Genomic DNA, 25,623 nt, shown 5'->3' on the forward strand with positions numbered 1-25,623 from the left:
TTATTTGTCTGAAGTAACTGGTATTCAAAATTCCATAGTCGCTTTCGTATATCAACATGTGTACAGCCTTTCCTTCTTATCTTGTCCAGTAAGTTCCCTGGACATGGGTTTCTGGATGACTTTTTTGAACTCTCCCCATTTCCTAAACTTCATCAGCCCTTTTCCTTCACTTCTCCTTCTTCCCCTGGAGCCACTGGATCTGAAAGCTTGTACATTTCTTTAATCATATGTACAGGGTGTACATAAAGTCTAGGAACACTTTCAATTATTTGTTGCACAAGCACCAAACATTGTACAGATATCATACATATGTCATTTTGAAGAGAAATGCTGAAAGTCTTTTTTCATGTATACTGCCACAGCTTAGTTTGGTAATTTGGTGATAGCCAGTGCTAGTCACAAACAAGGCAAGTTCAGGTGCAGAGCGAGCTTCCTGTGTGTAGTTCGGCAAAAACAAGTGTGTTGCAGCTGTTCAACATATGTTTAGAAGCAAGTATGGTAAGAAGCCATCAACAAGGAAGGCCATTTACCACTGACGCAACAAATTCGTTACAATGGGTTGCTTGTGCCCAGCAAGGAGAAGCGGACATCCCAGTGTGAGTGAAGTGAATGTGGAGCACGTACGAGAGACATTCATAAGGAGTCCAAAGAAAATGTTGTGTCATGCATCTCTTGAACTCGAAATGGCTTCAGTGACACTGTGGAAAGTCCTGCAACAGAAGCTGTCTATGAAACCATTCAAATTGGAGCTAGTGCAGGAGCTTAATGATGACAACAAAGACAAAGAGTTTTGAGTTTTGTTCGCAGTTTAAATGACTGAATGAGGATGGCATTCTTGATCGTCTGTTGAATTCTGTTGGATCTGGGGTACAAAGCATCCACATGAATGCATTGAATTTGAGTGTGATTCCCCAAAGGTAAATGTTTTTTGTGCCTTGTTGAAAACTGTAAGGGACATTCTTCTTCACCGAGAGCACTGTCACTGGGTATTCCTACTAGGACATGTTGCAGAATGGCTGATGCCTCAAATGCAATCAGACTCTCCATTCATCTTTCACCAGGATGGGGCTCCATCCGATATTCATCGTGAAGTTCGTTGGTACCTGAACACGGAGCTGCCACATTGATGGATCGGCCGTGCTACAGAAGGGGACAGCTGTTTCATGAAATGGCACCCCCGATCACCAGATCTCACTCTGTGTGACTTTTTTCTGTGGGGACACATTAAGGATCTGGTGTGTGTATCGCCTCTACCATGTGATGTAGCAGAGCTCCGGGAGAGAATACGTGAAGCAACTGTCACAGTCGGCAATGCCATGCTGGGACAGGTATAGCAAGAATTTGATTACTATATTGATGTCTGCTGGGTCACTCATGGTTCACATATTGATTGTTTGTAAAAAAAGACTTTCAGAGTTTCTCTTCATAATGCAATATGTATGACATCTGCACATTGTTTAGTTCTTGTGCAATAAATAACTGAAAGTGTTCCTGGAGTTTATGTACACCGTATATTTTCTCCAGCGGCTGCTTGGTGAAGCAATGTCTCATGCTCAAAGAAACATATTGAACAGGAGGCACAGGACTGGTAATAACCTACTTAGTAGTTTTCAGTGACAGATTTCTTTGATATCCAAAAGTTAGACAGGTCAGTTCCTCTATGCGGTATGTGTGTGTGTGTGTGTGTGTGTGTGTGTGTGTGTGTGTGTGTGTGTGTGTGTGTGCGCGCGCCATGAAGTGGGAGATTTGAAATTGATCTGATCTTCAAATTTTTCCAAATGTCACATTTGTAGACTTGTTCCTTATTGAAACTCTTGTCTACTAAGTACCCTCTACAACCCCTAAAAGCTTGTAATAGAAATTGTGAAACACCATGTACACCAAACACATACTTTGAAATTATTAAAATTATTGTGGTAAACACATTTTCAGACTTACTTAGCAGTGAGCTTGAGAAACAGCATCTTAATCAATTACTTTGTAAATTTTCTTTTTGAGTTAGTTCACAGCTCTGGGAGCAGATACTACTGACACACTGGCTTGATCTGCCAAATGGTGCAACAATTTTCATGGACTTCCTTCCAAAGCATCTAGTGTGGCTAAAACTGATATGCCACCTGCCAGAGTCTGACTAATGGTGTAGAATATCATCAGCAAATGGAGCTGGCCTCACTGGCATTGATTCATATGCAATGCTGTTCACAGAACATGTGTTGTATTTGAAACTTCTGGTATTTATATCACTAAATTTGCCTCATTGGAGTTACTAATTTGGGGCTGGAAACAGAATAGTTCCAGCTGAAAAAAACAAAGTTGATGTCCATTTTTCAAAGGTTAACAAAGCTGCAAAAACAAGCTGTATATTGTTTTGTGAGCCCTTTGTGGCTGTTTCTCAAGTTCATAACACATTATCAATATTTATAGCTTTTTAAGATGCTAGAGATGAAAAATATATTGTAGCTTAAAGCTGTGATCTATCTTTATATACACTGCCTAAAATGGGAAGTGTTACACCATGAATATCTTGACTAAATGCCATTGAAATGATTCTCCCGTGTTTCCTCATGGATATGTTGGTTAAAACTTTGTCCTTATGCAATTCTGTTTTAAGCACAGAAAAAAAGGCATTCCTACAAATGAACATGATGTGAGTACATAACAGCTATTGGGCATGTCTAACACAACTGAACTTTTTAGGTGGAGATCACAATAGAGATTCCTAGAGGTCATTCACAAGCAGCGTATTGCCATCTTTTGGTCTTTTGAGAATAGCTAAACCATTGGCAGGAGGGAGCATCACACCAAAAGATTGCACAGACAGTTGGCTGCAGTACAATGATTGCAGAATGAAAGATGATGAGAAGGACTCAGGCCAACGGTGTGGCAAGAAGGGTAGGTACAGGTCCTTCTAGAAGGACTATGCTTCACATGGATCATAGGATTGTTCAGCTGACTCTGACAGACAGACAGATTATAACAGCCGAAATCTGGACATAGGTTAGAGGCAGAGTGCCACCACAAACTGTTAGGAGTGACCACAAACCATTAGGAGCCTATTGCTGAGTGCTGGATTGAGATCTCATGTTGCCAAGATCATTTACTGCTGGAACCGTACCAAAGGCAACAGAGACTTGCATGGTATAGAGTCAGAGTAACAAGGAACATTGAGTGGATTTTCATGATGCTCAGTGAAGAGTCCGGCTTTTGTTTCTAGCAGATGGACATTCAACCAGTGAAAAGGTCACAAGAAGCAGTGATTCTTGAGACCCACACCCCTCTAACTCTCGGAATCATAGTGTGCAGAACTGTTGGGTGCAACAATAATACTGATTTGATAATTTGCAAAGAGAGGCTAGGTACTTGCCAGTGTGTGACAGGAATAGTAAACCTTGTCATTCCCCTCGTGATCAAATCATATATTCCAGTAGAATAATACACAAACCCACAATGCAGTTCATGCCACAAACACCTTGAGGAATGAGTGGGTCCTTAACTAACGTGCCTGGTACCCTCGATTTTCACCAATATGGCATGTGTGGGATGCAACGAGCAGTAATATACTACCATAGCATGTGTTTCTGGCATATTAAGAAATTCCCTCTGATGACATTTGGAGACTGCCTACTCCAGTGCTACAATGAATACAACATTGGTTCATGCACATAGCTGTCACATGTCACACTGATGTTGGTGGTGGACATCGGTTACAAATGGAATTAATGTTTCATCATTTTGTACCTGTTATGAGATTAACATCTCTACCAGTTTGACATGTACCAGACTAGTGTTCCATGAAGTAACAATTTCCGTTTCCTAATGCATAAATCCACAACCAGTCATGTATTTAAGTGCAAACATGACTCTTAGACAGCAGTAGTGTTGCATCTGAAATTCTTTGCTTACCTGCCCCAAGGCCAATGGGACTGAATGCAGTCGATGTGAGAACAGAGGACGTCAAGGCACTGCCAATGGGTCCAGGTGGTAGTAAGCCGAAGCCCGAGAAGGCGCCAGGTGGTGGTGGGGGTAGTGGCGCTGCAGTTGGCCCTGAGACTGATGTCGGCGGGCCGGGAGAAGGTGTCGGAGCGCCGACAGAGGAAGAGCGTGGCGTTAGGTCGAGGGCGCCACTCAGCGAGCCACCAGACTCTGACGCCGAGGGGCTGGCTGCGGCACTGGGGCCGGCGGGAGCACCAGCACTGGGAGACGGCGAGCGGTCACCGTTAAGGGGTGGCGCAGAGCCCGGTGTGGCCGCCGGTGGCGAGCACTTGGCCGCCGAAAGCTGTGACGCCATTGTCGTGATGGTGCGCACCTGGTTCTCGAGTGCCGCCAGGGATGTGCAGAAGATTTGTGGTGACGGTTGCTGCTGCATGGCAGACGTGCAAGTCTGCGGTTGCTGCTGATGTTGCTGCTGCTGCTGCTGCTGTTGCTGTTGTTGCTGTTGCTGTTGTTGCTGTTGCTGCTGCCCTCCACCACCGCTGCTACTCGAGTTGTCGTCATCGGGATAGTCGGGCTTTTCCTCTTTGAGCTCCCCGTGTGCAGACCCTGCCGGGAGCTTGGTGTGGTGCTGTGCGGGTGGTAGGTGAATGCCCGGCGGTGGCAGCGGTGGGAAGGCCTGCAGAAAGGAGACGGGACCGGGAAAGGGAGGCCCAGGGGTCGAGGCCGCTGCAGGGAAGTCTTTCACTTCTGCAGCTTGTATCTGTTCCGGGGTCAGATCTGTGGGTTCTCCCGTGTGTAGCCTGATGTGCTGCTGTAGTACCAGCGCATTAGTGAACTTCTTGTGGCAGACGGGGCACTGGTGCAGCACTCTCGCCGGCGGCTTGGCACGGTGCACGCCCATGTGCGTCTTGAGGTTGCCCTTGGTGGTGAACGCGCGGCCACATATCTTGCACTTGAACGGCCTTTCACCGGTATGTGTACGGTAGTGCATCTGCAGTGCACTCTTGCACGAGAGGACGCGGTGGCAGATGACACACTGGTTGGGGTCCGTCAGTTTGTGCTCGATGTTGTCGACTAGCTGCTGCAGCTTGGAGGTCTCCGACGTTTTGGTGATCTCGATGAGAGACTCCCACGAGTTGTCGTTGCTACCAGGCCGCGGGAGGAGACTGGTATAGATGGCCGGGTCCTTGGCAGGGTCGATGGCAACTGCACTACCGGAGGACGTCGAGCTCGGCGGTGAGAGCCTGCTGGAGGTGCCGGCGCCCTTGCTCGACAGGTTCTCGGGCTGGTCCTGCAGGCTGTTCTCCTCGTCCTGGCTGTTGTATTTACTGTCCAGACTATCGTCGTACGGCGAAGACGACGGGAACCTGGCGGACATATCGACATCTTCAGGGTCCTCGGGAGGTTCCCGTTTCGGGCTGAGGCGACCTTCGCAGTCGTCTTCCTCTTGCCGCCGCTGCGTCGACGCGGCATCGTCCATCTCTTCCTGTTTGACGAATGGCGGCTCCTCGTTGCCGTCGTGTTGTTGCTGCTGCTGTTGCTGTTCTTGCGGTCGCGGTTGTTGCTGCTGCTGTTGCATCGGGGGAGGGGGAGACTGCCTGGGTGGCTGAGGTTTCGACAAGTTCTCGGGCGCATCCTGCTCCGCTGGCGCGATGCGCGGTAGCGGCCCGGGCGCGAAAAGGGCGTGCGGTGGCAGTAGGGGAGGTGGGGGCAACGGCAGTAGGTCGTGGGGTGGCACGCCGTGCGGCGGCGGCGCGGGCTGCTGCGGCGGCGGCGGCTGTGGAGGTCTGTACAGCGGGAAGCTGAACGGACTCTGCGGGGGCGGGACGGGCGGCACGGGCGGCGGCGGCTGCTGTCCGTGCGGCGACAGGCTCTGCCCCAGTTGCGCTAGCAGTGGTGGGTGGTACTTGTCCAGGTGCTCCGGCACCGGGTTCGGATTCATTTTTATGTGTGGGAACTTGGCCGAGTGCCTCTGGAAGTGCACCTTGAGGTTTCCCTTGGTGGTGAAGCGGCTGCCGCACACGTTGCACTTGAACGGCCGCTCTCCCGTGTGCGACCTGATGTGTATCTGCAGCGCCGAATCGCTGCCGAAGACCTTGCCGCAGTAGCGGCAGCGGTGCTTGAAGAATGGCTCGTTGCGGCCCGACTTTGAGTCGTACGGCGAGAGCGAGCTGGACTTGCCGCCGGCGCCGCCCTTGCGGAAGGCCAGCTCGTCGGCCAGGTTGTTGGCCAGCAGTCCCTGGCTCGCGTTCTCCAGCACCTCTTGCGCTCGCCGCTGTAGCATCTCCAGCGTGTTGGGTTCGTTGAGCGGCGGCGGCTCCGGGTTGGTGATGATAGACGCTGCCAGCGATGACGAGATGGAGCACGGCAGCAGTTGCTGGGGGACCTGCGCCGGCGGCTGGCCCTGCTGTGGCTGCAGCTGCGAGTGGAGCTGCTGCTGCTGCTGCTGCTGCTGGGGAACCGCCTGTGGAGGCGGGGGCGGCGGTGGAGGAGACGGACCCGCCACCTGCAGTTTACATTTATTACCTTATTATATGTAGTACACACATTACTGGAACATATTATTGTGAGAGCAACTGAACACTTACGGTTGTGAAATAAAACTTGCTTTGTTCATACAAGACACCTCCTAAACAACAGATGCGGGTGAATAAATATATCCCGTCTTCCTAGATTTGCGAAAGGCGTTGGACACCACCACATCGCCGCCTAGTAACAAAATGGAGCTAGAATGAAATTTTCACTCTACAGCGGAGTGTGCGCTGATATGAAACTTCCTGGCAGATTAAAACTCGAGTTCGAGTCTCGGTCCGGCACACCGTTTTAATCTGCCAGGAAGTTTCAAAATAGAGCTTCTTCGCAGATATGTGGTTGGCTCGATGAATGTTTGACAAATAGGACCCATTACGCAATAATGAACGGCGAATGTTCCGCAGAAATGAAACTTACATCAGCTGTGCCCCAAAGAAAAGTAATAGGACCTATAATGTTAATACGGTTAATCAGACAGGATCAGCAGAATTGTTCAAATGTGTGTGAAATCTTATGGGACTTAACTGCTAAGGTCATCAGTCCCTAAGCTTACGCACTAGTTAATCTAAATTATCCTAAGGACAAACACACACACCCATGCCCGAGGGAGGACTCGAACCTCCGCCGGGACCAGCCGCACAGTCCATGACTGCAGCGCCTTAGACTCAGCAGAATTGGAAGATTGTTTACTAACGATGCTGTTATGTTCAGGAAAGTGACGTCGTCGGAGAATTGCGAAAAGATTTGGACAATATTTGCATTTGGTTTATTGAATGGCAGCTCTTTTTAAATGTAAGATAATGCCAATAACAAAGGGAAGTAGGCCCATAATATGTGAAGAATAGTAGTGAATACCTTGACGTCGTCAGGTCGTTTAAATATTTAGGGGTAGTACTAAGAAGCGATATGAAGACGTAAATGCAAAATTAGCGATGTGAATGGAAGACTTAGATTTGTTGTAAGGGTTCTGAGAACAAGCACTGCATCAGGATAGGAAATATCGTCCAAACTAGTGAAACAGTTCCAGCGTATTGTTCTAGTATTTGGAGTCCTTAACAAGATGCGTGACAACACACATCGAGGGAATCAGCGAATCCTGAGACGCGCTGCTAGGATCATAACAAGTGTCAGTATAGTGTACCAGAAATGTTCGGGGAACGTAAATGAGAATTCTTGGAATAAAAATGATGGAATTCTTCTATGGATTTCAATTGGAGGCACGTTTTCTGCGGTTGGAAACTAGATTATAGCATGTTGTTTATCACGCACCGACAGATACTTTGCAAACCGCCATGTTACAACCTACAACTCGGAGACCTCTAGCGTCAGAGGATTGAAACTTGCGTCAGCCAAGCTGGAAAATCGACCGATATTGAAAACGGAATAAAAAATTCAGAGGCCTTACTTTCCAGCACGCCTTCACATCTACTCTTTGAAGAGTGATACACAGGAGCCCGTGAACTTGGATCGGTGTTTCGAAAGGAAATTGGGCAGGTTCAGGTCTTCGGAGATAGCATTGCGGGGACCTCTCATGGGAAAGAACCACTGACAGATTTCGCTGAGGAAACGAAAATCTGTGATCTGAAGTTTTCCCGGCGTATTTCTAACTTGTAAAATTCTCTAGCGTCCACCTGGGTCGCACAAGAATAGCATCAGTCGGCAGAAACCACCTGAAGATGGGAACAAGTCAGTTGCCGAAATATCTTGGAGAACTTACGACGTCACGCGATCGGACCACGAGAATTCTACAACTACAAAGGATAACAGCCCTTTCAATAAACAAATAACGAGGAATTTTTTGTGATTATTATTTATTTATGGTGGGTTGGTTGTTTTGGGGAAGGAGACCAGACAGCGAGGTCATCGGTCTCATCGGATTAGGGAAGGACGGGGAAGGAAGTCGGCCGTGCCCTTTGAAAGGAACCATCCCGGCATTTGCCTGGAGCGATTTAGGGAAATCACGGAAAACCTATATCATGATGGCCGGACGCGGGACTGAACCGTCGTCCTCCCGAATGCGAGTCCAGTGTCTAACCACTATTTATTTATGGAAACCATTGTGGAAATGTAGACAGAAGCTGACCTTGAGCTGCTGCTTGGCGGCTGGCGGAGAGGCGGGCAGTGACTGCGTGCTGGGAGGCGTCGATTGCTGCGTCTGTGCTAGCGGGGGGTGCTGCTGCTGGGCCGGTAGAGGCAGCGCCAGCGGAGGCGGAGGGCTGGCGCCGGGGGCGGAGGAGGGCCCCGGGGGCGGCGCGGGCTGCGCGGACACCGGAGGTGGGCTCGCGAGCGCCACCGCCTCCTTGGGGCAGCGCGTGATCTGCAGCTGCTGCTGCAGCTGCTGGATCAACGATAGTTGCATCACCTGCGGTGCGAATACACGGCTTTTGTCAGATGCTGTGCCACTTTGCTGTCTCGACATATTGCTTGTGCTACAGATGAACCGCTGGGGCTGCGAAACTTTTGGTGAGCGAGAAGCTTGTATTTCATGGCGCGATCGATACATAGAAAAAGGTTAGATTAGCTAATTAACAAGCGCTTTTGACTGTACTGAAGTATATTTTGCATCAACTGTTCATCTGTGCACAAAATTAGTGGTAGTTGCAAGTAAACAAACAAGAAACATGTTCAATATCATAGTATATGTGAAACTACACATAGTTGCCGCAGTGCATGTTCTGCAGTCCTGACAAGTTATGTATGTCTGCCGGATCCATGGTCGCACCTGAGCCTATATCTTTTGTAGGTGACGTTCTACCAGAAACTGAAGGAATGAATGAAAGGAAGAAGATTGGAAGTTAACGGGCCGCCGGCGGCGAGGTCAACAGAGAAAGAGCAAAAGCTCGGCGTCTGCATTGATTGACCACACCGCACAGCTAGACTAAAAACTTATAACAGCTTTTCGGAAAAAAATCTTCTGCACGGTTTGGAAACGTAGCAAATAGATAATGACATGATGGACCGCGCCTGAAGGGCTCCGTTTGCAGTGTGCTGGTCGTAAAAGACAGTTGTCGGTGTTCGAGTTTCGTTCTGCAAGCGTCTTTACAGGACCGAAATTTATCCCTGTATTGAACAAGCTGTGCCTAAACCATTCACCGGACAGCTTTTCGCTCAGAGATATGCTGGTTCAGCATGGAGTTTTTTGAATTCTGGAAAAGATGTTTTGGAAAGTATTTATTTGTCTTTTAGTGTGACTAAACAGTTCGTCACACGAAAGTAAAACAAATTACTATTAGATAATTCGATTTATGGGGCAAAAGTCTGTAGTGGACAATAAAATGATAAACTATGGGGAATTTTTTCAGCACGGTAGGAGGAAGAGTAGAGTCAGATATCCTCCTACACTTCACTGCTACAGTTGCTGCGAGATATCTCAAGTTCTGTTGGTATATAGCTGAAGACTACGCTTCTGAGACAGAGCAATGGCGATCAATCATTACTGTGTAACACCTGGTGCAGTCATACCTTGCCACAGCCACACACAAGGCACACCTATTGCTAGATTTGCTGCCATGTTACACACTGCGTGAAAACCACATACCGTCCAATACTAACAAACTGGTCATCCACTACCTTTCTTCAGGTTGTCAAAGAAGTGAAAATCACATAGTGAAAGATCCTGGCTGTACGGAGGGTGTTGTAGTGTTCCCCAACCAGATCGCTGCAGCGTAGCTTTCACTCCGATTGTCAGTGTGGAGGTGGGCGTTATCGGAAGTTGTGTGAAAAGCTTTGCATTTCCTTGGCGGGTAAGATGTGGGATGTTTCCACTGTTAGCTTTGCCGTTTGCCTTCTAGCTCGAAATGATGGTACCAGGGAAGGTCATGATTGACCTTCTTCGACTGCAATGTCTCCCTCCCCCCTCCCTGTTCGTCGAGTTCCTCGAGAGTGGAACAATAATCAGTGCTCAGCGCTATGAGGACGCTTTGCAGAAACCGCGACGCCCCATAATGTCAAAACGTTCGGGAATGCTGTTCCACGATAACGCCTGCCCCCAAACTCCGAAACGGACGAATGCTACGCTGCAGCGATTTGGTTGGGAAACAGCGCAACATCCTCCGTACAGCTTGGATTTCCACATCTTTGAGGACGTGCAGAAAATCATGCGTGGAGGTCGGCTTCGGTCGGACGATACGTCAGCGACCGACCTCGTTGAACGAAATAGGAATTGATATTCTCGTCTCCCTGTAGCCAAATGCCTTAACACGTGTGGAGACTACTTTTCAATGGATTGACGCCATGGTCCTGTCGTGGCGTGTCATCTGTTTTCATTTGACTGCCCGTCACAAGTGCATTGTCTGTAATTAGTAAATTAGCTAGCCAAGGTGGGTAATGAACTGCGTCCGACCAGGCCATGTGAAGGACACCATGTCCTCAGCGCACAGGTGTCACTGGATGTGGATTTGGGGGGGGGGGGGGGGGGCACCTCACTCCCGTCTATATGTCAGTTTACGAGACAAGAGCCGCTACTTCTCGATCAAGTAGCTCTTCAGTTTGCCTCACAAGCCTGAGTGCATCCCGCTTGCCAATAGCGCTCGGCAGACCGGATGGTCACCCATCCAACTGCTAGCCCAGCCCGACAGTGCTTAACTTCTGTGGTCTAACGGGAACCGGTGCTACCACTGCGGCAAGGCCGTTGGCAGCCAAGTTGGTTACCGGAACAAAATTCACATAATAGAGCTGCGCAACTTGGAGCTAACAAATCCACTTCAGTCAAGAAGCATGTAGAATTATGGGAAAGGTAGCGACGGAGTGGAGCTTTGAATCTAGCTGTGGGGCGAATTGAGACGGCCCTGCTGGTAGAACGTTACCTGCGACAAGCTTTGACAGTGTGAGTAAGGTCGAGGAATACGTCACCTGCTGGTGCTGCAGCGTGAAGAGCGTGGACTGGAGCACAGCCAGCTCCTGCAGCGCGGCCGCGTTGTCGGCGTTGCCGGCCATCGCGGTGGCGGCGAACTGCGCGACCGCCACCTTGGTGTTCTGCAGCGCCTCCAGCGTCACGTGGCCCGCCAGCGGGAACGGCGCCACGGCCGCCCCGAACGCCGACACCACGCCCGCCGCCGGCGACGCCAGGGCCTGTCGGCGTATCGTGCTGCCAGTTAGGAACAGGAATTTTCTTGCGCACACGAATCCGACTAAAACTGTCCCCGCGTGTACACTCCAGCTATTCTGTGGTGGTAATGTGAAGAGAGTGCCGCACGGCGGATTTGCCATACCCGGTAACTGTTGGAAACATTGGTTACTATTCACGTTTTACTGTCACCTCCGCAAACATCCTTGGGCTCGATATTATACCAGGATAACTTGACTCATAGTTGCAATAGACGCTATCGCAGGATAATTTGGGGTTGATATAGACAAAATTACAAATTGGAAAATTTTGTTTAAAATGAGAGACAAAACGGGGCCTTCTTTTGTGCTCGACATCGTACTACATTACGAGCAGTTTTTTATTTACACTACTGGCCATTAAAATTGATACACCACGAAGATGACGTGCTACAGACGCGAAATTTAACCGACAGGAAGAAGATGCTGTGATATGCAAATGATTAGCCTTTCAGTGCATTCACACAAGGCTGGCGCCGGTGGCGACACCTACAACGTGCTGACATGGGGAAAGTTTCCAACCGATTTCTCATACACAATCAGCAGTTGACCGGTATTGGCTGGTGAAACGTTGTTGTGATGCCTCGTGTAAGGAGGAGAAATGCGAACCATCACGTTTCCGACTTTGATAAAGGTCGGATTGTAGCCTATCGCGATTGCGGTTTATCGTATCGCGACATTGCTGCTCGCGTTGGTCGACATCCAATGACTGTTAACAGAATATGGAATCGGCTTTCAGGAGGGTAATACGGATCGCCGCGCTGGATCCCAACGGCCTCGTGTCACCAGCAGTTGAGATGACAGGCATCTTATCCGCATGGCTGTAACGGATCGTGCAGCCATTTCTCGATCCCTGAGTCAACAGATGGGGACGTTTGCGAGGCAACAACCATCTGCACAAACAGTTCGACGACGTTTGCAGCAGTATGGACTATCAGCTCGGAGACCATGGCTGCGGTTACCCTTGACGCAGTATCACAGACAAGAGCGCCTGCGATGGTGTACTCAACGACGAACCTGGGTGCAGGAATGGCAAAACGTCATTTTTTTCGGATGAATCCAGGATCTGTTTACAGCATCATGATGGTCGCATCCGCGTTTGGCGACATCGCGGTGAACGCGCATTGGAAGTGTGCATTCGTCATCGCCATACTGGGGTATCACCCGGCGTGATGGTATGGGGTGCCACTGGTTACACGTCTCGGTCACTTCTTGTTCGCATTGACGGCACTTTGAACAGTGGACGTTACATTTCAGATGTGTTACGGCCCGTGGCTCTACTCTTCATTCGATCCCTGCGAAACCGTACATTTCAGCAGGATAATGCACGACCGCGTGTTGCAGGTCCTGTACGGGCCTTTCTGGATACAGAAAATGTTCGACTGCTGCCCTGGCCAGCACATTCTCCAGATCTCTCACCAATTGAAAACGTCTGGTCAATGGTGGCCGAGCAACTGGCTCGTCACAATACGCCAGTCACTATTCTTCATGAACTGTGGTATCGTGTTGATGTTGCATGGGCAGCTGTACCTGTACACGCCATCTAAGCTGTGTTTGACCCAATGCCCAGGCGTATCATTGCCGTTATTACTGCCAGAGTTGGTTGTTCTGGGTATTGATTTCTCAGGATCTATGCACTCAAATTGCGTGAAAATGTAATCACATGCCAGTTCTAGTATAATATATTTGTTCAATGAATACCCGTGTATCATCTGCATTTCTTCTTGGTGTAGCAATTTTAATGGCCAGTAGTGTGTTTACTTTTTCAGTAACTTCATCTTATTCTTCTTCACTTTCCATTTTAGACTATTTACTACCTCTCACTGTTCCCATTTTCCCAGCTACGTGTCACAAAAGCAAAATTTAAATATTTTTAGAAATGACATATAAAAATGGCGTTTGAAGACTCTTAGGTGCGCCATCAGATAGGACATAGTCTACACCCTAAGGGAATAAAATATTTGTGCGTAATCATTGGTTAAGAGTCCGTTAAGAGAGGTGTTCAGTTGACTGGTACAAGTCTTCCTGTTGGAGGCCATTTCGATGACTTGCGTGTCATTGAGCTAACCAATAACCCTAACCAGGGAAAGGGGACATTCAGTTTAACGTTGAATCCGAACCATGTATCGTTTCGTGTAATATCTGACGGGGATTCAATCTCGCGACCTCTCGGTTCCCAGGCATGCGCTTTACCACTCGACCACTAAGCCCGAGACACTCCAAGGAAGGCCGCTGCATCAGGACGAAAACGTCGTTTATATCTGGTATTGTAATAGTTTCAGTATTTTTTGTGACGAAGCGTCGGTATACGCAAGAGGGTGTCAATGAAGTGGACACTGCACGCAGAAGTCTTCGTATCGTCTCTCTCTCTTAAATTTTAACATGTATCATTATCTGAAACAAAATTTCTCTTTTCTTCATTTCTGAGGAGTAGAAGCCTAATTAATACTACTGATGTTAATGTGGCTAACGTAATCTACATCTACACCTATACTCTACATGGTATCTTGATGAAAGACACCAACTTTTGCGTCGACACACATTAAAAAGTAAAAAAAAATCATAATATTTAAATGATCTAAATTTCAGTGTATAACGATACACAGTGCCCCAGAAACGTTGTGACAAACTTCGAGGGGTTGTAGAGGGTGTCTTGAGGAACCAATCGAGGATAGGAACCTGTGTCTGGAAACGTCATCCAACGACACTTCAGTGTGCCCAAGTTGTCGGATCGGCGCCTGCCTTGTTATTCAGTGATCGAGACCGATTGTCTCGATCGTCATTGAAGAAGATGGAGCTAGCTCCGTAGAACGGCTTTGTCTGCTCTAAATACAATTCTTTGTTGCATTGGTGAATGTCAGCTTCATTTTTCTCATGCCGGAGGTTTTAGAATCGTAGCAGAAACACGAGTTGAGGATGGAAACCTGTCTCCTAAACCGTCATCCCCAAAGACAACAGAGCATCACATTCCTAGGAGACAAGGCCTTTCTACGCAACAGATTGCTCCATCTTCTCCACTGGAAATAGTAGTAATCAGTCGCGACCACTGTGTATCACACAACACTGTGAGGCGTTCTGCCTACAGTCCGTCAGCGTACGAAGTCACGTTTGGTGCCAAAAGGGTGGCCTAATGGCAGGGGATAGCGCCTTATCTTCGACTTCCTGTAGTACCATTGGATGAAGTTTCCGGACACGGGTTCCTATTGTCGGCTTTTCCTCAAGACACCCTCTACAACACCTCGAAGTTTGTCGCAACATTTCTGGGAGACCCTGTAAATTGCAAGTGTTTTTAAAATAAAAACTTGCCACCGATGGCGAAATTACCACAGAAACTAGCTTGGAGATTCCGAAAAAAAGTGTTTATATCAATACAAATACTATAACTGTCCCAGAATTTTTGAGAAGTGATTTAAGGGAGCCATAGAAAGTCTACGAGCTAGGACGCACATTGTTTAATAGCCACTCCTCTCGAATGTTACTTGGCGTCTCTGGCACACATCGTACTCGAATGATTGGCTGCAGAGTGGTTAAGAGTCACGCATACTATTACAGTAGATAGGTCCAAACATAACCCGAGCTGATTCGTTTGAGTGACTTAACGTGGCCTACAAGTGACACTGTAGGATGGCAGATGTTGCTGTGTTCCCCGCCAGGTGCCGCTAGGACGTACCTCAGGCTCGGCGTCCGGCTCAGGCTCGTCGGTGTCGGCGTCTCCGTCCCCGGAGCCGACGACGCCGTCGCCCACGTCGGCGCAGACAGCGTCCTCCGGCTCGACGTCGTCGTCGTTGTTGTTACGGTCGTCGAGCAGCATCATGTCGCAGTCGGCGTCGGGCTCGGCGTCGGCGTCCACGTCTCCGTCCGCATCGGCATCGGCGTCGGCGTCGGGAGGCTCATCGCAGACGGCCGCCTCCGAGCACGAACTGCCCTCGTCTTCGTCGCCGCACGCGGACACTGCAACACGCCGTACGTGCACGGCTATTACGAGAGCATTGAAGATCGCGCCTGCCTCACAAAAGGTAGGTGGAGCCTTTGGTATGCACTATCTACAGTTTTACAGCGCCTGTCATTATGAAGAATTATACTCTTTAGTGAATTTTCAATGTGTTAGTTTATATTATTATAAGTTGAAGCTGATCCTGAATGTATACTGTCCGTTATCTGTCTTATAGCAGTAATAACTACACGGCCCAGTCACGTTAATCAGACCACCGACTATGTTCCACGTCAGTGTGCAATAACCATTCACAGATGACCAGTAATGGATGACGTATAAAGGGTATCGAGGGATACGTATCGGCGAAGTGGAACCTAGTTCTGGATCCCCTGTGTTAAATACACGAACGGGCTGATCGGCTCTAGAATGCACTGAAGTTCAATAAACAAAGTAGTAAGTTCAAAAATTAATCACCATGTAAAAGTATCAAGTTTTTCGCATATTAGATGATTACCAGTCTAGATCAAATAACCCAAGCAAACATTACTACAGAATATTGCTATAGACGCACGAAATCACGGGGATAGCATACGTTCGCCTGATATGACACACCAGACTAGAGCAGCGTGGAGAACTGCATCAAACCAGTCTTCGGACTGAAGACCAAAACAACAGCAATGATGGTTTAGCAGATTTCTTTCGTAGTTACGCGATGAATGCGGGAGAAAACACGCCTGCATTCCTCGATTTACAATGTTTTCGATACTACACACTGCGCGAGTATTTGTGCGCCTGCGTCCCTCAGAAATTACCTCCTTGTTATTATAGCGAACAGACAATGACGATCGCGCGAGCGAAGCATCTCTTCAGGTAGGGCAGATGCCCGGCGTGTTTAGGCGTCCGCTCAGCAACGCGTAGGCAATTTGCGGCCAAAAACAAACAGACGGGGCGCGCGCGCGCGCACGCACACACACACAGATCCGCTTAAGATCCCCGACTGCCACTCGTCCCTGAGTGCTTAATGAAGGCTCGCCTCGTGATTATATTTGCATTCCTCCACGCCGCAGACGCGCAAACGAATTGCCGCGGGCTCGCAGCGAACGGGGTGGAGTGGGTTGTCAGCGACGGGGGTGGGTCAGACAGGAGCTGGCGAGAGAGACAGAGACAGGCGGGCGCGTGTTTGCTTTTTCATCACCTCACAGGCGCCGGTGTTTCGCTCCGGAACCCAAGTGTACACACTCACACACAGCGCGGTGGCAATTTTTTAAATTCCTTTGTGCAGTGTTTCATATAAAAGCACCGCGGCCACGCGCATCAGCCCTCGCGACGTTGTACGACCGTAACTCTAACCCTTTCTCTAACACTCTACCGATATGACGCCATGGGGCTGCGGCACAGCATACTGCAAAGCTGAAAAAAAGTGTATGTGTGTGTGTGTGTGTGTGTGTGTGTGAGAGAGAGAGAGAGAGAGAGAGAGAGAGAGAGACAGACAGAGGAACGATGAGCGCTGTGTTCGCGGCGTTTGCATCAACAGCCTCCGGGACCGTACCGGCAGATGACAGGAGAGAGAACAACTTTATATTTGTGCCACTATATACGGCGGAACTGAGAGGACAACGCTTTTGTTTTCGCCGATGGCCCGCTTGTTTTTATTCCAGCGTTAAAAATATATTGCACCCAGGAATGTCTCATTTGCGGCGGCGCGTGCCGCTACCTGGCCGCCGTTTTCTTTGTGTAGCGATATTTAGGTTCGTCGCCCCTGTTGCTGTTGTTTTTTTACCCCCTCCCGCGGTTTTTCGCTCTCTTTTTTTTGTTTCGGAGCTCTCCGAATCGCAATCGTCGCGGTTTTCGCAGTCAGTGCGTAAACGGAGCCGTCGATGCCCTGCTCCGTCGGAAGACTTCGGGGCCCCAGGCGTGTCGCCTCGTCGCTGCGCTTTTGTTTCCCTTTCTGCGAAGACGGAAATAGTCGAGGCCTCCCCAAGGTATCGCTCCGGAATTCAGCTTTCGGTGGGATCTCCGCATAACTTTATGGCGGCGATACTGGAAAAGTAGTAGCTACAGAGGTGGAGGGAGGAGAACGGGGCAGACAGGGCTGAAATGCTGAGATGGGCGCCGCCGTAGTAGTACTCGGAGCTATTTTTAAGAGCACAGAAAAAATAATGGATGCTGCTTGTTGAGGGGCGTTCCGCTAACATAAAGGACCCATTACCTCGCAGACGGATAGGGAGAAATCGAGAAAACCTTCAGGGGGTCCAACTCCTCCCCTCGTGTGGTCTTAGACACAGCGTGTTGAGCTCAATATTTTTTTCTCCAAATGTCCTCATTCACTTTACATGCAACACCCCTCTCCACTGGTTCCACTCCCTTTTTCTGTCTTTCCCCAAAAAAATAAAAGAAGAGGTTTAGTTCCCAGCACCGTTTAAAGCCATTACCAGTTCTTCACTTCCTCTCACCTCTCTTTGCTCGTCCGGTGGAGACATCCCGATTCCCACCAAACCTTCCCCGTCTTATTTTTCAGCAGCTGGAGTCTTTGACAGTATGAGAAGGGCGCGACGACTGCGCCGCGGTGGGTGGCGAAAGGATGTGAGATGAAAGGCACGTCTCAGCAGGAAGCTCTCGGTTAACATAAACAAAGATTTTTCCAGGAGGAAAAGAGAGGCAGGGAACAGGAGCGGGAAAAGAAATCGTCGATTCAGAAGAGACGCAGTTCTCTCTCTCTCTCTCTCTCTCTCTCCTCTCCCTCTCACCCTTCCTCTCTCCTTCCTTGCCTCCCCCCATCTCTGACACACACACACACACACACACACACACACACACAGATAAAGAGAGAGAGAGATAACTGCGAGAGCATAGCATTCTAGTCCCCTTTCCTTTTATTTCTATACGGATTCCTGGATTTTAGCACTGCCTGGCGCTATTCTCGCGGCCGGCCAGGAATAGAGCGGAGGCAGATATACGCGCGCCGTGTCAAAGTTGATGCATTTGGATGCGTCCCAAGCTGACATACGGCAGCTGGCTCGCGGCGGCGTTAACTCCGACCTGGGAAATGAGTATCCGCACTAGAATGTGCTCCCCTCCACTTCAATTGCTCTCGTGAAATTATCTCAGTAATGTCCTAAGATCTCAGTTTCTCGCCAAAATTCGATCAGTCATTTTTCAGTCCGTTCATTGTGTAGTCTTTTGCAACATATTTTTTTTGGTTTCACCTTTCTGTTTCTCAGGCATCTACAGTTCATTAAAAAAGTTTAGTTTCCGTTCTCGTTTGAAAGTGTTTTGATCCTATTCCAGATTCTTTAACTGTTGGTTTTCCTGTGAATTGTGATGATGAGAAATTCCCAAAAAAATGCTGTTCCGTTCATACTTAATGGCTGCTTAAGTAAGGTATATGCATTGTTTATAGCTCTACTGATATCAGACACTGATGCGGATGTGATAAAGCAGTTCCTGAATGTGCACTGGAAGTGTATGCACTGAAGTGAAACATGGACCATGGAAATTCGGGAGGACATACTGAAAGAGCAGGGGAGGACACAAATATATCGAAGGGCCATACAGCAAGAAGGGACACGTTAGTGAGACATCTGCAACACCATGCTGGAATGGTTGTCCAGGCGCTGTAAGGAGCAGTCGAGACGTAGAATAGTAGGGACAGGTCATTACTAAAATATGCGAAACAAATTAGAAAAGATGTTGAGAGTAACAGTTATGTAGAGATGAAAATATGAACAATAGATTAGAAGAGACTGAGGAACATTATCTAACCAGTCGAAAGACTGATATCTTAAAAACTGCATTGAAGACAACAATGGCTATGAAAAGACTACTTGAGGACAGTTGATGACGCACCTGACCCTATCGCTCTCTCACGTGTGCGCACTTGGTGGTCATAGTGAGTTATTAGACGCAATGTGAGTAGGTGGAATGTACGACGTAAAAATCGTTAACCTGAAGCGAGTGATTATTTCAGGACGAACACTAACCTTTAAGTTTGCGAAGCTGCCCCAGTAAAATGTTCATGACAATAAGAGGCTTTTAAAATGAGGCTCTTATGAAATGTCCAACATTAAGTTAAAAATTTCCGTCCGAAAAGGCTTCCCAAGGCCCAACGGTACCACCGACCGCCGTGTCATCCTCACACGATAGGCGTCGTGGGGTGTGGATATGGAGGGGCATGTGGTCAGCACATCGCTCTTCCGGTCGCTCTCAATGAAGTAGCTTCTCAGTTGACAAGCAGTGAGTGCACCCCACTTGCAACAGCGCTCGGCATACCCGTCCAAACGCTGGCGGAGCTCGACAGCGCTTAACTTCGGTGATATGACGGGAACCGCGGCAAAGCCGTTGGCTAACATTAAGTTAAGAAGATATCTAAAATACCAATACCATCATCTGCAGTGTTTTTTTTTTTGTTAATAACCATCTTGAGAGACATAATTTAAAAATTATGTTGATTTTTCTAAGCCATCGTACTGGTAAACGTCGCTCAACGATTAGGCCCTCGTCCTGTTACGACTGCCTACAACACAGTGCGAGGAGCAATCTTTGATCGTGGGACATGTGATCGCCAATCCCCACAGCCGTAGATGATACCGTTGCTTCATTGCTCAAGAAGTTCTCCGTTTGGCCTTAGGAAGATGAGTAGACCCCGATCAAGACCTCCATACCGCAGAAAAAAATGTCGGGAGTTGCCAGAAATCTAACTTCGACATCGAAGGCAGTGACGGAAACCATTCGGCTATAGAGGCGGTCTATCGCATTTGCATCATGGTTAAATCATTTTTTTCATACATATCAGAAATGAATAATATTAGTTCTCTAACGGTGGTAGAAAACGTTGGCGAGCTAACTCTATACTGCCTTTATACGACACGTAAATGGTACAATTGTAAATTCGAACAAGCTAATCTATGATGTGACGAAACGTACTTTTATTAAATTGAAATAATAAAGATATCTGAAACACAGTATTTACTTCCGCTGCACGAAAAAAAACCATGTGTTTATCCGGAACTGATTGTTCGAATACGATAGTTTAGTAGGTTCGTTGTCATGATTCCTGAGTTATTATGGGCGGAAATAGAAAGCAGCAGCATGGATGTGTAGTCATTTTCTTAGGAGAGAATTGGTCGCTAGAGCAGGAAAAAGTAGGGCAAATTGTGTAACTAAAATTAGATTTATGCTAATTTATATTACCTACACTTAACTTGTCCTGAACTGTAATAGCAGAGTCTAACTTAGAGTTTAGGTAATGGCCGTTAATGTGTCAATAAACCAACGACTGACTTTAATCCAGATCATGCTGAGATATCGTGTTTCAAACACGTTACAATCGTTCATTGACTGAGCACCGGAAGGCTTCGAACTGAGTATCCGACTGTTCCCCGCTTGTCTCAACCGTGTCATTGCTTGTCCTTAACGAGGTTTTATGGTAGAAGAGAATATTTGCCAAATAAATTTTATTGAGTTCGCAAATTATGATAGCTTCTCCCAGAAATTTCTCTTCGCCATCGTCACAGTTTATTGGTTGTACAGAAATAAATAATCACTTATACTTCACTCTCAGTTATTAAGCATGCGGTTCGTGCGCAAATAAGAAAACGGAATGTTAGAGTTCAAAGTTTTGATTGAGGTCGTTAAAGATAGAGATCTGTTGCACCATTTGGGGAAGAAAATACAGCAAGGTATTTTTGTAGGAACCCTCCAGGTACTAGGCTATAGCGATTTAAAGAATTATAGAAAACCCAACCCAGAATAGTCGGATGGGGATTCGAATCCCACTCCTATCGAATTGAGTACAGTGTTCGAGCAAAATGTAATTTCGGAGTCCACGTGATCGTCTGCTATTTAACCATTTAGCAACATGACAGCGGTTCCAACGGGGTTATTTCACACTTGCATAATTTTTCGGAATGAATTATTTAGTCACATCACACTGAAATAAAACGAGTAAAGCAAAAAGAGTTCACAGAATTTATTTTCGAGACTAAAAAGAAAAGGCGAACGCAACGAAAACTTAAGAATTCTTTGAGGAAATACAAGAGAAAAAGTAAGCTGCCAGACGGTGGTAGCAAGACGACTACAATGAGTTGACATGCATGAACGAACAGACAAATGAGCATGAGAATAGAAACGATTGTCATAGAAGAAACATGTGGCAGCAAATTAAATAGCGCTGCCATACGGTCCGGCGGGTGGGATCATTTTAAAATAGAGTTCCTGAACTTAAAATTCACTGCGACTGTCCTTTTTTCTTTTATATGTTACAAGCATGTACTCTCGGGCTCAAAATAAATCTTTGTCTGGTTCTATTTTCTCTCTAGCGCCTGGTGTACTTATTTGACATAGGCGTGGTTGTCATTAATATAAATCTCTGGAAGTTATGTGGTAGTCTATGAGCCACATCTAAATGTGAGCAGTATTGTAGCTTAAGGATTCGTGATGCAATTTCAGCTTGTTTGTGCGAATTACGCACTGCTTGTCTGAGGTAGCAAATAGCGCGTATACAGATTCAGTCGAGTGAGTTATTAAAATCCCATGTACCATCCGGTGCACTTTGCCCTGTCCTATATTTATACGGCTAGCCCATTTAATGATTAAATATCGTTGAATTTTTCATTCAAACGTGTATCATACTGCGAATTTGACTGCGAAGATTTAAGGATACGAGTTTATATCAGGTTATAAACAAGGATACTAAACGCACGTACGTCACTGGACGCTGGATAGTGATTTCCCAAAATGTAATTTCCACTCAGAGAAAAAGGAGGAATCATGAAGCTCGGTGCGCCAGTAATAAACGATAATGCTAAACTAGAGTGTCGAAAACGTTTTTTTTTTTATTTTTTTTTTTTTTTTATGCGGACTCATAGAAATTATCTTACACTTACAAGAATCAGGAAAGTTCTTAATCACTGATGTTACAGAGAAGGGTAGTTTAATTAAAACTGTTAGGCGTGCACTGACAGTTCTGGCGCATCGATAATTTGTGATTTCGCTGAAGAAGCTGTTCTTTCTAGCAAGGAGAACATGATTTTTCCTGACTTTGACGCGTAAAGAACAGCTGACTTTGTGTTGCTAGACTGAAGTCACCACCTGTTGGCACCCACAAGTACCTCTTTACTAAGCTACTTTTAGACCTTGAGATCTGCAGATACCTCAGAAGAAAAGTTAACTGATATTTTCTTTTAGAGATAACAGAGTATGAGAAAGATGGATATCAATGGAGAACATCTGTAAAGGAAACATAGGTATGCTAAAAATGCACACACTAAACTAAGTGTATCGCGTTTCTGCTATCAAATATCTGACTGGAACGAGAATGATTTGAAAGCGTGATTGTTGCAGCTTGCACAGTGAGACGCATAGGTGAGTCAATACTAAGTATAATCGAGGTGTTCAAATAAAAGAAGAAAAGCAAAAAACAAGAATCACTTTCAACAGTCACACTGAAGTTAACAGAGCGTGTCCGTCGCTTCCTACTTTTCACATAAAAAGCATTGATACCCTGTTTCCGTGACCTCCTGTCTAAAATGTAAATAAAAAAAGACCCAACGAACCACTCGCTACATTTTAAATTTTTTGTTTGCGAAGCGTTTCGGAGGCTTTGCATCTCGACGACACCATTGGCTGAGGTTGACACAGTGGAGCTTTCCTTCGGTGTTATTGACACATCATCAAGGGGTAGTTCTAGTGTTTAGCTCAGTTGCACTGTTCCCGGGAATCCAACGAAGTCTAAATATCTGCATTCCTGTGCATCCTCGCCGTGAAATTCCTCGAGTGCGCTGCACTTGAACTTTGAACACTCATTGTTTGCAAACTTCAGCAGAGGTGTTAGAGCTTTTGTTTCTTAGGAGCGATGCACCTAAGCTATACACCGGACCTGCCATTCGATGTGGAACATAGTCTCCGAAACGCGTCGTAAATAAAAAATTCAAATTCGGTTTTGTTATTTACGCCCCCTTTACCTTACCATTTACGTATGTAGCAAGTAAATGTGAAACTGAACGTGTCCAAACGTGCTCTAATCTTTTTAAGATTATAGTAGTGGTCTTGCACACAGAATACGCGGCGAGCGATGTACAACGGTTTCACAGGAATCCAGAAATACTGATTCTGGAATTTAACACTCAGGCATTTCTTCCAATGATTCCCATGTGAGTGCCGTGAGCATCTGCCAGACACCTTCGTGTTTACTAAACCGTTTGGTCACTATCCCTACATCACAACTTCGAATTCCATGAGAACGATTTGATGAGGTTCTCCAGCACACGAGCAATGCTGTAGAATAGGTTCTAAGGGCAGTAGTGGATCTACTGTACGCTTTCCAGAGTGGGGGTTCAAAGTTTACTATGTCTTCCCCCCCCCCCCCCCCTCCCTCCTCAACGGCAGTTACAACTTGCCGTCAGCCGTTTTCTTTAAAGTGTCGTAGACGTCTACAATAAATTGTAATAAAAATTAATACATAAATTGTTTAATATAAATTACTAATAGTGTATTTAATTACGATAAAATATTTTATGTAATCATTTGTTAATATTTGTAAGTATTACGTTGTTTAGAATACAATTGAGAAACATTTACCTTTTTCTTAAGCAACTTCATAAAATTTGTGACGTAATTGATGTAAGAACCATACCAGTAAGAATCTCTCTCCACTTTGATTTCGCCATAGTTTACACAATACAACATCGAGGTGCGACTCACAGCTATCAGTATTTCGTTAAGCATTGAAATTGTAAACAATGATCTGATAACTAGTTGTGATCTTTCCATTTCTATCTGCCCTTATTCAACTTCCACTTCCTTGCCAGTTCTTGGTCCGAAACGTGTCAGATTTGTTGTCAACAGCGGGTAGATCAGCCTGTGCGTGTACACCCTTGCCTGGCTGGAATGCAACCGATTAGGTCTCAAGGCCATTTCCGTGAGCAGGCCCTCATAGAAGCAACTGATAAGTATCCTGTGTTAAACGTACCTCGTAAATTCTTGAATTTTTTGCCATTAGTTTTCAGGCTACAGTATTCTCTCAAAGTCAGCTATTAAATCTGGAAACTGGTAGGTGCCGGCCGCTGTGGCCGAGCGGTTCTAGGCGCCTCAGTCCGGAACCGCGCTGCTGCTGCGCTCACAGATTCAAATCCTGCCTCGGACATGGAAGTGTGTAATGTCTTAGGTTAGTTAGGTTTAAGTACTAAGTCTAGGAGACTTATGACCTTAGATGTTAAGTCAGATAGTGCTTAGAGCCATTTGAACCATTTTTTTTTAAATTGATAGGTGTAATCCGAATATTCCCAGAATTCGACGTCTTCATTCCACCATTTAAGAATCTGATGTTACTGTTCGTGACGCTTACAAGGGAACCTCACCATCGCACTATGGACTACTCAGTTTGTATATTTTGCTTATTTTTTTCATAGTTCGACGCAACTTCTTCCTCTTTCTCTTCTTCTTTCTCGATTGATCTGTGTTCAGTTTTTCAAGGCCTATCCACTGTGCCAACTTATAACTAAATCTGAGACGGGTGCGATAGGGAGGTTCCCTTGTTAGCATCACTTTATAACGTGACCGCTGTTTAACACTTAAGAAACCGGCCACTTGAAAGAATATTGGGCCTAGGAAGCCGGTCATTTATGCCATTATTTAAAGCGTTACTGTCACATATGTAATTATGTATCTTCAGGAGTAATAAATATTAAAAACGGGCCAAGCTTGAGGATTTATTTTTCATATTTACTTCAGTTCTTTGATACACTAAAAAGTTTAAAATAATGGCGAAATAAACTGTAATTATCCTCCCAAGAAAAAAGTGTGAGGTGAGTTATCGAGTTATTTTTCCCCCATGAGCTTCCTTTTTCGTGTTCACTCAACAAAGGTGACGTATTTGTAGCAGAATCACAGCAAACTGCGAAACCTAATTAGACACGCACGAAATTGCGTCACTATGATCGTATTGGTTCAGCTATTCATGACAACAGCTGTTATGTTCGCTGATATTTCCTTCGAAATAATTCTAGAAATTGGCAATAGAAGGCAGCACCATTCAAGGTGCACGCTGCGAGACGTCCGTACGTTGTTTCCATACGAAATGAGTCCAGTTTTCTAGCGATAGGTGGCTCGCGCGTCGAGAAAAC

General features: G+C 46.6%; 1 protein-coding gene and 1 pseudogene across 6 annotated transcripts in view; both read right to left on the reverse strand.

The window, feature by feature from the left end:
* Nucleotides 1–25,623, reverse strand: part of LOC126272696 (homeotic protein spalt-major-like) — a 509,054-nt gene that overhangs the window by 21,556 nt on the left and 461,875 nt on the right. For 5 of the 6 annotated variants that reach the window (XM_049975726.1, XM_049975728.1, XM_049975723.1 and 2 more), the window contains 4 exons: nt 15,239–15,519; nt 11,317–11,535; nt 8,549–8,827; nt 3,904–6,439 (listed from right to left, as the gene is read on the reverse strand). In XM_049975726.1, coding sequence (XP_049831683.1) covers nt 3,904–6,439; nt 8,549–8,827; nt 11,317–11,535; nt 15,239–15,519 — 3,315 coding nt within the window. The remainder of the gene's footprint in view (nt 1–3,903; nt 6,440–8,548; nt 8,828–11,316; nt 11,536–15,238; nt 15,520–25,623) is intronic. The other variant, XM_049975725.1, reaches the window with a different exon arrangement.
* On the reverse strand, nt 10,983–11,100 carry LOC126274431 (5S ribosomal RNA; annotated as a pseudogene).

The sequence above is a fragment of the Schistocerca gregaria genome, chromosome 5 (assembly GCF_023897955.1).
Source record: "Schistocerca gregaria isolate iqSchGreg1 chromosome 5, iqSchGreg1.2, whole genome shotgun sequence".
NCBI classification, from domain to species: Eukaryota; Metazoa; Arthropoda; class Insecta; order Orthoptera; family Acrididae; genus Schistocerca; species Schistocerca gregaria.